Source organism: Schistocerca cancellata, chromosome 7 (assembly GCF_023864275.1).
Source record: "Schistocerca cancellata isolate TAMUIC-IGC-003103 chromosome 7, iqSchCanc2.1, whole genome shotgun sequence".
NCBI classification, from domain to species: Eukaryota; Metazoa; Arthropoda; class Insecta; order Orthoptera; family Acrididae; genus Schistocerca; species Schistocerca cancellata.
The window spans coordinates 85,902,551-85,917,397 of record NC_064632.1 but is presented as its reverse complement, the minus strand read 5'-3'; the positions used below and the strand labels follow the sequence as shown (position 1 = coordinate 85,917,397).

The window sequence follows — 14,847 nt, the reverse complement described above, 5'->3', positions numbered from 1 at the left end:
GGAGTTTATCGAAATTTTTCTGTTACATCTGGGGATGAGTCTGGCAGCTGATAGAAGAAGCCAGTTATAAGTTGATGCTCACCCTCAATGACTTGTTCTTGCATGAACAATCTCACATGTAGCTTCAGTTAACGTCTTGGTGGATTTGAGTTTCTTGTCTACTACGACAAATATACCATACGCTTTTCCCATTGTATTATATTGTATTTATTGGTCCAGTAAATCTTACATGTACAGTACAGCACATCAGATATTGGACAGGTCAAAGTATATCTTACAATTAAAACACTTTAGAAACTAGAAAATTATGTTCACAAAATTTTACAGCACTTCATATACTGGGCAAGTCAATGTGTAAGTTATAATTAAAGCACATTAGAAACTTGAAGTTTACAACTGAATTCATGTATAAGCCAATATTAACGATTACAGTATTTGCATGATCCTCACTTAGACTCTCGAGGATTTTTGAGGAACTCTTCTACACTATGAATTGACATGTACACTAGAGAATTACATTCATAGAATTTTACTTCATATACTGGGCAAGTCGGTATACAACTTTTACTTGAACCCCATTTGAAACTTGAGAATTACATCTGAATGTATTTATAGGCCAATATTAATGGTTACAGTATTTGCATAATCATCACTTAGACTCTCGAGGATTTTGGAGGAACTCTTTCACACTATAAAAGCAATGTGTCAACAGATATTCTTTTAATGCTGCTTTAAAATTTTTTACATCAGTCTTTACTTTAATTTCTCTTGGCAATTTATTGTAGATAATTTTTCCATGGTGTGTTCCTTTTTGGCACAAACTGGTTTTTGTATGGAGTACATGAAAGTCAGTTTTCTGTCGATGAACATTTTCATTTTTGGGGAAGATACTAGGATTTGTTATTGTATATTTCTTTATGAACATTGCGCTTTCAAATAGGAAAATACATGGAAGGGAAAGAATCCCCATCCTTTTAAACAATGGTCTACATGGTTTGTTCCTTTTTATTCCAGCCATGATTCTCACTATTCTTTTTTGCATCCTGAAGAGTTTTAGGCAGGATGGCGAGTTACCCCAAAAAGTGATTTCATATTTTAGGACAGAATGTATATTAGAATAGTAAACTGTCATCAGACAGTCCTTATGACAGCAGTTTTCTAGCACTCTCATTAAATAACACATGGTACTTAGCTTCTTTAATATGTTGTCAATGTGAGTTTCCCATCTAAGATTATCCTGTAGCCAGACCCCCAGAAATTTTGTATTAGGCACACTTGCAATATCTTATATCCTCTTCAATGTTTCTCTTGACATTATGAAAATTTAATGCTACTGTTTTACTTTTATTTATTATTAGTTTGTTTTGGTTGAACCAGTTTACAACATTTGTTAATGCCTCAGACAGTCTTGTCTGTAGTATCTCTGCAGTCTTCCCACTGACTAATATGCTTGTGTCATCTGCAATCTGGATAGTGCTATGGTACTGGTTGGTTGATGTTAGGTCATTTATATATATTAAAAATAGGATGGGGCTCAGTACTGAGCCCTGCGGTACTCCATATTTTACTGCTTTATAATCAGAATAGTGTCGTGTTGATTTATTTTCTTTGTGAAAATGTATTTCTACTACTTCTTGCGGTCAGTATGATATGATCTAAGCCAGCTGTTAGGCATACCTCTGATACCAATTCTTTCAAACTTCTGCAGCAATACAGTGTGGTCTATGATGTATAAAGCCTTAGACAGATCAAGGCATATGCCAGTTACTTTTGGTCCACTATCAATTTTTTCGAGTACTTCACCCAGAAATTCATATATTGCTGTATCTGTTGATCGGCCTTTCCGGAAGCCATGTTGGGTTGTGGATAATATTTTGCACTTTTCTAGAAAATCTAGCAACCTCTTATGAAAAATTTTTTCTAGTATTTTCGAAAATGTAGACAGCAAGGCAATAGGTCTATAATTGGCTATGTCTTCTTTCTTACCCTTTTTTGAACAGTGGTTTTAGTTTCACTGTCTTTAAGCAGCAAGGAAAGATTCCATTTGTTAATGAACTGTTGAAAATGTGGGCTAATGGTATTGCAATGAGGTCCCCCACATTTTTAATGACATAATCTGGAATCTCATCCACACCTGTTGAAAATTTTGTTTTTAACGCTCTAATTGATAGTATAATTTCCTTAGGGTTGGTTGGAGTAAGAAATAGGGAGTTGCAGTTTCTATTTTGATTTGATGGTGTTGTAGCAGGATTTTTATTTGAAGATTTTATGTCAGATAGTAATTTTTCACTAATATTTGCAAAGTATGTATTAAAAGCATTGGCTAATTCTTCTGGATTTGTAATTTTTTTGCCATCTTGGATTACCTGGAGATTTACATTTTGGGAGGGCTCATTTCCTACTTGTTCTCTGACTATCTTCCACATGGCTTTAATTTTGTTCCTGGCCATTTTTATATGGTGATTATTTGTTGTTTTTTTAGCTTCTTTTATGACTTTGTGAAGCACTCTCTTATAATTCTTGAAATGCACCAGAAATTCTTCTGTAACATTTAGTGTTTTTGAGATTTCATAAAGTCTCCTCTTTTCAGCACATGATATTTTAATGCCTTTTGTCAGCCATGTAACAATTTTTTTTTATTTTTTAATGTTTGGTTTTTAACTGGAAAAGAAATATTGAAATAATGGGAGAATATTTCCATGAACATGTCAAACTTTTTACATGTGTCCTCATAGTTGTCTATATCATTCCATGTTTCTTTTTTCAGTAAGTGCCTGAAGTGTTCTAGGTTGTGCTTGCTAAAATTTCTACCTTTTCTTGTCATTTGTTGTTCAGTATTTCCTGCAGTCTCTACTGGGAATTCAATAAACTGTGCATAATGATCACTGAAACCTGTATTCATGTTACCAGATTTGTATAAATATTTATCTGTATTTATTAGTATCTGATCTATAGCACTGCTTGACGATTTGGTGACTCTGGTGGGGGATTTGATAGTTGTATGTATATTGTAGGCTTTTAATAAGGCCTCAAGGTTTAATCTGTCTTTTGAGTTCTTGTTGAAATCTATATTAAAGTCACCACATATGATGGTTGTTTTACTAACTATTTTTATACTGTTAAGTGCCTTCTCAAGATTTTCAATGAAAGTAGTTACGTTTCCATATGGGCTTCTATATATGCAAATAACAATTATATTTAAATTTGTCAGTTGTGTAGCAGAAATTTCGAAGTTTTGCTGTTCCCCTAGCTGGTTAGTGAACTTTAAATTTTCGTGTTTGACGACCTCTCTAACATATATGCATGTTCCTCCATGCATGGAGGTTTTCCTACAAAAAAAAAGACGAAAGGGTAAAGCCCTCTATCCTTGTGTGATGTAACATATTTTCGGATGACCAGTGCTCACTAACACATATAACAGTCACTTCTTTTAGTTCATCTGATAACAATATTTCTATCTCATTAACTTTATTTGATAAGGATTGTACATTTTGGTGCAGGAGCATAAATTTTGACGATGACTTATTTACTAGGTTGTTTTGGCCTACCTTATGTTCGACAGCTGCACATGACATATCATTTTTAACACTTTTACAATTGAAGTTTTCTTTCCAGAGCGATGTTTTAGAAGATGTCAACATTTCTCTGGAATCACTTGCCATAAAAAACATTGTGGTTCTTTCCTGTTTCGTATTGGGTGAGTTGACTTGTAGTGTGATGGCGTTTCTGCTGTAATTTTTGGAGTTGTAATTTGAGGAACTGCAACTAGGCTAGATGGGGATCCTCTTCTTGCCGCTTCAACACTTCCTGAAGTCATTGGAGTAATATGCTCTTCATTTGAAATTGGTGATTCCATTGCTGCTGCTGCTACAATTGGAGGCTGCACTAAGCCTGGCTGATTTCGGTTTAATTGTTCCATGATTGCATCGCACGTGCTACTTTCCGTTTCATGTTTCTATGCAATCCATGGGTAGTGAAATCTTCTCTTTTTTACTGTCTGCATTAATATATGTCACATTGCTGAAGAGCTTACATATTTTCTCGAACTTTCGGTTAGTTGCTTCGATTTCTGCATTCACACGTGATGTTTTGATGAGGTCATGTCTCATAGGGATGCTTATTACGAAAACTTTCATGTCCATAACTTTTGCCAATGTTTCCCTTAAAGATTGCAAAGCGAATTTTGCCTCATTCTTGTAGACATCGTTTGCGCCAGCTAAAATAATGCAAGAGTTACAACTTCCATGGTTACTTTGTGTGTCACTATGCTGAGTAACTTCTCGCAGTGGAGCACCTGGCTTCACAAGTCCAATAACACTTTCATTTATTGGTTTTTCGTTCATGATCTGTACCAGTCCTTTTCCATGACTATCAGAAAATAAATAAATAATGCCAGCATGTTGTTTTTTACGTTGACTGTTTTTGTTTGTTGTTTTCAGTTCCGAAACTTTCGTTTGTATATTTGCTTCACTTTGTCTGTTCGTTTTTTCTGATAGCACACTGAATCTGTTTTTGCACACGATATTAGAATCAGTCAATAATTTTCTTTGAGAATTTGACAGTTTACTTTTCACTACCGGTATGTTTGGAAGTTCACGATTTCGAGGAAAGTTTGATCTGTTTACATGCTTTTCCGCTACCATACTAGAGTAGTTTGTTTGCACACGTTTTTGTTCACTTTCAGTTCCTTGCAACAGTTTTTCTTCAGATGGCTGTATTCCATGATTTACTACACTCGATTTTTGCACACTGTTTTTTTGTATTAAAGTTACACTGCTTCTTTGAGATTTATCTTCCTGGATAGAGTTTTCTTCGGTCACTGATTCCCATTTTCCTGTGGAGGCCGTGTCTTCCTGCTTCCCGTATTTTCCCAATTGAAGTTCTTTTATATCCTGTTTTAGAGTACCGATTATGAATTGTAGACTTTTTATACGTTCATTTAGCTTTGATATCTCGTCCTTACAACTCATGCACGATTTCTTTTTTCCATCGAATTTTACTTTTTTTGCGGGGATACACGATTTACTTTAACACTAGCCGCCATCTTAATTGTAATTGTATGCATATCCTTTTGGTATTTGCTTACATTTTCTCCACAAATCTCACTGCTATCAGTTTTAAGTTTTAACCAGCATTCTGTACCTGGTATTATGTAAGCTCCACTGCTTTTTAGGTGTTTTTCAAACTTTTGCACTTTGTTGTGAACCTCTAGGATTTTAATACTCTTGCCTATGGTCGGCATTTCTTTGGATCTTGATATTTCGAGGTCTCCTACAGCGATTATTGTCTGATCTGGATAGAGAGTGCCCTAATCCAAAATAAGTAAATAAATAAATAAAATCCTTGGGTGCACCTCACATGCCTGGATAGCAGGCTCAAATGTGTAGTGCACAGCTGACCCTTTTAGGGGAACTCAACAGTTCTCAATGCTATGGCACAAGTCGAGAAACTTGCAATCTATCTTTTCACAAAACCTTTGATGTTCAAGCTTTCCTCTTGACTCAGAATCAAGGTGCAATGATCAGATCTGGGCCAATGGAATAGAGTGTGAGGTTTGATGAAACTCTGTGACCAAGGTTGGTCTTCTCAACTAGTATCCAGATATGATCTCAGAACCCAGATGACTGGCATTGTTTGCTCTGACATGCTCCACAGCTCACAGTTGGCGTCACCGTATTCCATTAATGGCTGCTAGAACAGCTTCTTCAGCATGTTGAAAGAGGTCCCCAAGGATACCTACTGACTGCAAAATAAGTTCTTTCCCATCCCATCCAGCGATTATTCACTGCATGCTTATACTGCCAACAACTACACTGAAGTCCAAAGAAACTGGTATAGTCATGCATATTGAAATAGAGAGATATGTAAATAGGTAGTATACAGAGATGTGGTCTGCAGTGCCTATATAAGACAACAAGTGTCTGGTGCAGTTGTTGGATCGGTTACTGCTGCTACAATGGTAGGTTATCAAGATTTAAGTGAATTTGCATGTGGTGTTATAGTCGGCGCACAAGCGACAGGACACAGAGGTCCCCAAGGATACCTACTGACTGCAAAATAAGTTCTTTCCCATCCCATCCAGCGATTATTCACTGCATGCTTATACTGCCAACAACTACACTGAAGTCCAAAGAAACTGGTATAGTCATGCATATTGAAATAGAGAGATATGTAAATAGGTAGTATACAGAGATGTGGTCTGCAGTGCCTATATAAGACAACAAGTGTCTGGTGCAGTTGTTGGATCGGTTACTGCTGCTACAATGGTAGGTTATCAAGATTTAAGTGAATTTGCATGTGGTGTTATAGTCGGCGCACAAGCGACAGGACACAGCTCTCTGAGGTAGCGATGAAGTGGGGACTTTCCCGTACAATCATTTCCCAAGTGTACAATGAATATCAGGAATCCTGTAAAACATCGAATCTCTGACATCAATGCGGCCGGAAAAATATCCTGCAAGAATAGGACCAATGACAACTGAAAAGAATCTTTCAACCTGACGGAAGTGCAACCCTCCCACAAATTGCTGCAGATTTCAGTGCTGGGCCATCAACAAGTGTCAGCATGTGAACCATTCAATGAAACATCATCAATGTGGGCTTTCGGAGCCGAAGACCCGTTCATGTACCCTTGATGACTGCACAACACAAAGCTTTACCCCTCGCCTAGGCCCATCAACACTGAACACTGACCTTTGTCTGTTCATGACTGGAAACATGTTGCCTGGTTGGACGAGTCTTGTTTCAAATTGTACTGAGTGGATGTGTAAGGAGACAACCTCATGAATCCATAGACCCTGCATGTCAGCAGGGGACTGTTCAAGCTGGTGGAGGCTCTGTAATGGTGTGGGGCGTGTTCAGTAGGAGTGATATGGGATCCCTGATATGTTTAGATATGATTATGACATGTGACCCATATGTAAGCATCCTGTTTGATCGCCTGCATCCATTCATGTCCATTGTGGATTCCGATGGGCTTGGGCAATTCCAGCAGGACAGTGAGACACTCTATGTGTCCAGAACAGCTACAGAGTGGCTCCAAGAACACACTTCTGAGTTTAATCACTTCTGCTGGCCACCAAACTCCCCAGACATGAAGATTATTGAGCATATCTGGGATGCCTTTCAACGTGCTATTCAGAAGAGATCGCCATGCCCTCGTACTCTTATTGATTTATGGACAGTCCTGCAGGGTTCATGGTGTCAGTTCTCTCCAGCACTACTTCAGAACATCAGTCAAGTCCATACCACGTTGTTTTGTGGCATTTCTGCATGCTCGCAGTTGCCCTACACAATATTAGGCAGGAGTTACCATTTTCTTTGGCTCTTCAGTGTAATAGAACCCTACCCTTTTGTATTTGCCACCCCTTGTCATGGGGGACAGCACATAATCTAATGGGTGAAATAGGTCTTACTGGCTCAGTTTCTGTGGAAGAACAGTACTTTGGTTTGGGGGATGGATGAAACACCTTGGGTTTCCCAGTTACGAATGCCAACAGCAAATGTTTGATTACTGATTTGAGCCTTGCTGCTTTGGAATGGTAGGGTCCGCAGCTGTATGGTATTGAGGAAAGTTTGAGAAGTTTTTATTTTGTCCATCTCAGTTCCTGCAGTGTTACTAGTTTCATGCTGACTCGCTCATTCGCAAACCACACACCTAAAAATAAAGAAGTACATGTCATACAGAAATATTTACATACAATATACATATCCATATTACAGGTAATTATATGATTATAGACACACCTTGTTCTTAATCATAACTAGTTATAAAAAATGGTGCCAAAAGGCATGAATAGCTTTGTACAAGCAAGTCAAGACTGTGAGCAACAAATACTCTCATTGATAAGACAGCCTATGTGTCTATTGTTACACCTGTATGACACAATCAAATTGAAAAATACAGTTGGTAGTGGTCAACAGGACACCTTGGTAGGTTTTGCCCTCATACGTGTGAGCATACGGCTACCTATTAGCTTGCTATGATACTGCCATACCCACTGTCATACATTGATAACAATTGTATAACATAGAAAATTACCAGTTTTATGTTACAAAAGATGTTAACAATTGTGTTTTTTTTAAATACATGGTATTCAGGTGAAACATACAAAGACTGGAGGTGACAATTGGCATGCCTTCCCATATATGACCCTGTATTTTAATTGTGAGGTACAGTATTTCTGCCCATCTCTTGAGATAAAAATACAGTACCAAAAATTGCTGCATTCCATACAGCAAGTCAAAGCTAAAATCTAAAAATCCTTTTCTTGTTATATGTTATTCACACACTGTCTGGAGAAGTAAAAGGTAGGTGAAAGACATAACATGTTACATATTTTATTTTACATTATTGATATAACCTTTAATAAGGAACCTCCAGTTACACAATGAATAAACAACACAGCACCAAACTAAGCATCATATGACATAATTATTGTCTTTGGTGCGAAGACCACATTAATTGCCAAAGTCCTATTTGTACATTGATATTACGTGCATAAAATCATAGGTAAAAGTATTATATAAAATTAACATTAATAGATCATTTCATAGGGCTGTATAACCATAAGCACCATTGATAGAAACAGCACAGCACATTTTATGACCAATGCGTACCATATCATGCAATACCTGGGTTGTGGAATCGAACCCCCTACCACATTTCATATTGTGCACTAAGTGTTTCCTATTAAAAGGAAAAAAAAATCTCCTATTGCTTATAAGGTGCCGTGAAAAAATATGAATGTATTGTAAACAATGTAGTCATATTCATGCAACTATGCCAACAAATATTACCACATGTGACACCTTCCTACATATCAATACATAAATAAAGTTATTACACACCAATGCATATGAATAATACTAGTGATATTATTCCATATATCATATCACATTCACATGCATTAGCCTCGTTATTCACAGTATAATACTGTCTACTATACAGCAACCCTTTGTCAAAACACGCCCTTCTTGAGTTATGGACTCAAACCCCTAACCACAGTATATTTCTGGTAGCAGCTACTTAGTACCAGGAATATTACAAATCACCTTATGCTTACAAGTGATTGTGAATGCATATGTCTGCCTGCGTCTGTATATATATATATATATATATATATCTGTGTGTGTGTGTGTGTGTGTGTGTGTGTGTGTGTGTGTGTGCGCGTGCGCGTGCGCGTGCGCGTGCGCGTGCGCGTGCGCGTGCGCGTGCGCGCACGCGCGAGTGTGCGCGAGTGTATACCTGTCTTTTTTCCCCCTAAGGAAAGTCTTTCCGCTCCCGGGATTGGAATGACTCCTTACACTCTCCCTTAAAATCCACATCCTTTTGTCTTTCCCTCTCCTTCCCTCTTTCTTGAGGAAGCAACCTTGGGTTGCGGAAGCTTGAAATTTGTGTTTGTGTTTTTTATTGTGTCTATCTCCCAGCGGTTTCTCGTTTGGTAAGTTACAGCTTCTTTGTATTTTTATATATATTTTTCCCATGTGGAATGTTTCCCTCTATACGATGGTTGTTGCTCACTGTTATATTATGAGCTTGAAATATGAGGTGATATGGGGTTTGCATCTAGTGCACACACGCGACTGTTAATACGCAGTACAATAGAGATGTGTAGTATGTAGATAATACGTTTTTGTAGATATTACATGTATATAACATTTTTTACAAGTTTAGGTGTTGCTATCTGAAACTGTCAGCCATAATAAACTGTAAGACAGACAATTCAATACTGTATGTACATTCCACTTGGTTGGAACAGATAAATATTGTGTTTTTGTTTAGGCACCATGCTTGTGTGGTACAGACAGAATAAAAGTTTATTATATTTTCCTCAAATATTGGGTTGTCATTTGAGTGAGTGTGATCCCTCATCAGTTTTATTGCAAGAAAGCTGTATATACGAGAAGATACCTCATTTATATGGAGGAGGCAGATGTGTTAGCGTTTAGCATCTGACATCAGGATTATATGTTTGTGGGAATAAACTACCCATAAATGACATTGTGTGTGTCAGTATATTTAATTGACTTGCATACCTCATCGTATTCCAATGCAGAGATTGATGGACAGAGAAGCTGCCCACACTCATCCAGAAAATAATTTTCTTAAAGACTTAAGATTATTTAAAAAGAATTGTTGTTTCCTATGTTTGATGATATACAGCTAAAAATTTCAAGTTCATTTCCACAGTTTGCATTAAAGCCAGATCAATGAGTTGGGTCCTATTCAGTTTTAAAGGTAGTGAAGGAGCAAAGTTCAGAGACAAACATGGAAGGTACATTTTCCATTGCTGCAGGAGTCATGAAGAGGATCAATCTGGCAAGCAAAGGTATTGGCAGACAGGGTAGCATAGTTTGCTGACGGGCAAAGGACATTCCATATGGAGATGCTAGTGTAGCTCTTGGAATCTGCTAGGAGATTAACATAACGTTTAAAGAGAAAAAAGACCAGTTGAATCGAAACGGAAACCCTTTGGGTCAGGAGAGCTGGACTCAAGAATTGTCATATTTGGAAGATAAGTAGTCATAATAAAATTTTTGAGGTGGAGTAAGAATTACTCACACATTTCACTGGTATGATTGTTCAGATTATGTTACGTAAGGAATCTGATGTGTATGATATCACAAACAGCAGGAAGTTCACTTAATAGGGACTGCACCCCTTGTTCAGAGGAGATGGTGAAGGGGTTGACCAAGAGCAGATCATGTCACCGCTGTTTGCTTGGATCAGAGTGGTGTACTTAGTAAGCTGTGTTACAATTTGTTTTTGATGAGTGAAGTATGTCACATCATTTAGGAAGTGACTTTCATCATTTTCAACAATTTTTTTTGACTTTTATGGTGACATTACTCCCAGGCTTACATGTGATTAGGCAGTGATGAAAACAGCCTATGCCCTGCCCATACATCTGTTTTTGATACTGTGATCATATGTTGGACTATGCTCACTAGTTTGCTGTGTAGATGTTCACTGGTTGCAAATGCATGTGTAAAATATGACAAGAGTGAAGAATTCTATGTTAATTTGATACTGAGTTAGGGTTTCAGTATCGTGGCATTTTATGAGTAAAGTTGTATGTGAAAGGAATATTTTAACAGGTGTTTGTTAAACTGGGTACTTAACTTTTGCCTGTGTGTTTAATTTTACAAGGGCTCTGTGAGTTCTGAATTAGTTGATCCCATGAAGGTTCCATGGATTCTGATGTTGAGCACAAGTTACTTTTAGTGAGATGTGAAACTTATGAATACTAATTTAGTTTGAGGACACAACACCATAACAAAAATAGACTAGTGGGGCTAACCAATCTCTTCCTTAGCCTATTATTTATCGTAAAGTAAAGAGGTATTTCACCAGGAAGAGTGCTGCATCAGATGAACTTGTGCAGTAGGTGAACAAGACAGTTTTGCTGGTCACTGTGTAACTGAGCTCAAAGCCTTTTCCACCAACCTAGGTGAGTATGAGCCAGAGCATTCTCGGACATGTCCAAATCTATGTTAGCCATCCCTTGCATAGAGTTTCTATTATATGGAGAGGTTGAAAATGTTACTTGCTACAGCTTGTAGAAACTAACGTTACAAACTGTGAAACCGTGAAAAATTGTATAGGAAGAGGGTGCAAAGGGATATAGGAATCCAGGGCGTTCAATAAGACATCACGCTGTCAACAGTGCCATAAACAGGAGAGAAGATCTGCTGTGTATGAGGTTCGTGGCAGCTGTTCTTGATGTGGCATATTTTAACTTGGATTCTATACACAGAAATGAGGCCATCCCAATACATCTCTGCCAACACTTTCAACTAGGTGAAGGGTGACATGTGAAGAAAAATCTGAAATTTTGTTTGGAATAAGGTCTCCTTCCTAAATTGTAGAATATTGCAATGGTGTTAAAGTTTTTGATCATTGTGATACACATTTCTTGTTATACTTTAGTTTCTCCTGTAATGTTTCCTATATCAATAAGCTTTATTTCAGCCCATCTGTCTATTCCTTTCACATTAATTTCCATATTAAATTCCATGTGTTATGTGCCTTCAACATACAGTATGTGTATGAGTGTCAGTTGTAAGGACACTGTGATTGATATCCTTACCAGTGAGTGACGTAGCAGTAGGTGGTTTCTGGTAAGTCTTACCTTCTAGAACTTTCTGTAGTCTCTCAGCTCCCTGGTGTACAAAGCATTGTCATGTTGCACCAGTATGACTGTGCTAGTGAATAGCAAGTGTGTAAAACCAGAAGTTGGACATAGCTGGTCGAGTTAACTCTGTTGAAAGAGTTGAGAGACAGGAATCCACAAAAGGAAGTGTTTAATAGTGCACTGACAGGAGTATTTAATTGGAATAAGAACATTGAATCGTCTATGGGTTTTTCACAGTGAATGATTTTTAGATTTGTGAGTTTCATCAAAGTGAATTTGTCTGATATGTTTACGCATGTTCATACTGATGGAAACTGAATAAATTACATTAAAGGATATCATCATTTATTCCAGAAGAACCTTACCATCTTTAATCCATTAAATGATATGACACGTCATGCACAGTTAGGCTACAGTTTAATTTTTTATGTGATCATAGCTGTTTAAGTCTGCTCGTCAAAAGTCTGATAGCAAATCATTAGGAACATTGTCAGTTCAGTTAAAATTACAGTGGCAGATCATACGCACTGCACAAGTGTGCATAAATTTACATTGCATATGAATTTAAAGTTGATTTTAGAGAATATTAATTGTGCTAAAGATGTAATATTGATTACACAGAAATATTAATTGATCCATCTATCCAACAAGTTTAAATTATAGGACGCTACTTTAATGAGACATATACTAACTGGGATATTTATGATGCACGAATTTCAGTTGTACTATGAAGTATTCTAGTAGATGGGTTGCCTTTTGTTTATTTTGTAGTATGCAAACTGTGATGCACCGTTGTCCATATGCTGCATTTTAGGCAAATTGTAACTGAGCCACAACAGGACACCCCATAGTCTGCTAGGAGTGTACACTCTAAGAACATATCCAGTCATTTACAGTAGTATTTAATGGGGATGACATAGTTATTTGTTGATGTATTGTGCCTTAAATGAAGGATGTACTCCAGATGTTATTCCATTTTTTTTTTTACTATTAAGTGAGGTCTTGTTGACATCTTGAACAACAGTATGTTTTACACTTTAGCATATCACAAAACAGCATTCCAATTATGTAACTGTGTCCCTTTGTAGGTGGCAGACTTGGCTGTGGCATCACCAGCAACTGTATCACGTTGTGGTATGGTGTACCTGGATTCAGGTGTTCTTGGATTACAACCTCTTATTGACTGTTGGCTGCGAAGAGGATTGCCACAACTGGCTGTTCAGTATAGAGAACAACTGCGAGAACTGACTGACAATTATCTCTTTCCTGCTCTCACTTTCCTTCGGTCTGGATTGACTGAAATAGTTGCAACACAAGACAATGCCCTTGTGTTTTCATACATCAGGATGGTCAATCATAGACTGCGGCCTCTTGCTAACCCTGAGGGAAAGCCACCACCCGCACAACCTTTTCTGGATTTGATGCGTAAGTAGTTCTTATTAGCATGTTACTTATTATGTGCTTATCAAAAATATTGTTTTGATGTTGATTTTGTCCCACAACTTTTATAAATTGTAGAAATGACTTTATGTAACACCTTAAGCTACTGTTCAACTTATTCTTTATTGAGCAACCAGTTTCAATCAAAGATCATTATCAATAATAGACTTTTGTTAGCAGCACGAATATATATAAAAGAAATGTTAATGGGCATTCCAGGCATCTCCCTCTACAATATTAAACATTATTTATAAATGTTGTGTTTTTGACATTGCCTCATTTTCTTTTTGTAATGTGTAGCGCAATTTTTGCTGTTAACAAAAGTCTGTGCATGATAATGGCCTTTGAACAAAACTGTACACTCAATAAAGATGAATTAAACAGCAGCATGAGATGTTATATGATGGTATTTCTACTGCTTATTTAAAAAGTCCTTTGAGTACTAAACCATAGATGATAACTTTTTGTGCTTTCTTACTGCAATATTACTTGCCTGTTATGTATTGCAGTAATAAAGTTATAGTGCCTACCCCCATGAACCATGGACCTTGCCGTTGGTGGGAAGGCTTGCGTGCCTCAGCGATACAGATGGCCGTACTGTAGGTGCAACCACAACGGAGGGGTATCTTTTGAGAGGCCAGACAAACATGTGGTTCCTGAAGAGGTGCAGGAGCCTTTTGAGTAGTTGCAGGGGCAACAGTCGGGATGATTGACTGATCTGGCCTTGCAACACCAATGAAAACGGCCTTGCTGTGCTAGTACTGCAAATGGCTGAAAGCAAGGGGAAACTACAGCCGTAATTTTTCCCGAGGGCATGCAGCTTTACTGTATGGTTAAATGATGATGGCGTCCTCTTGGGTAAAATATTCCGGAGGTAAAATAGTCCCCCATTCGGATCTCTGGGCGGGGACTACTCAAGAGGATGTCTTTATCAGGAGAAAGAAAACTGGCATTCTAGAGATCGGAGCGTGGAATGTCAGAACCCTTAATCGGGCAGGTAGGTTAGAAATTTAAAAAGGGAAATGGATAGGTTAAAGTTAGATGTAGTGGGAATTAGTGAAGTTCGGTGGCAGGAGGAACAAGACTTTTGGTTAGGTGAATACAGGGTTATATATACAAAATCAAATAGGGGTAATGCAGGAGTAGGTTTAATAATGAATAAAAAAATAGGAGTGTGGGTAAGCTACTACCAACAGCATAGTCAACACATTATTGTGGCCAAGATAGACAAGAAGCCCATGCCTACCACAGTAGTACAAGTTTATATGCC

The 14,847-nt window shown here is 37.6% G+C and overlaps 1 protein-coding gene across 1 annotated transcript in view; it reads left to right on the top strand.

Annotated features, from left to right (window-relative positions):
* LOC126092652 (dynein axonemal heavy chain 1-like) overlaps window positions 1-14,847 on the top strand; it is an 894,951-nt gene that overhangs the window by 310,936 nt on the left and 569,168 nt on the right. The window contains exon 26 of the mRNA XM_049908374.1: window positions 13,226-13,562. Coding sequence (XP_049764331.1) covers window positions 13,226-13,562 — 337 coding nt within the window. The remainder of the gene's footprint in view (window positions 1-13,225; window positions 13,563-14,847) is intronic.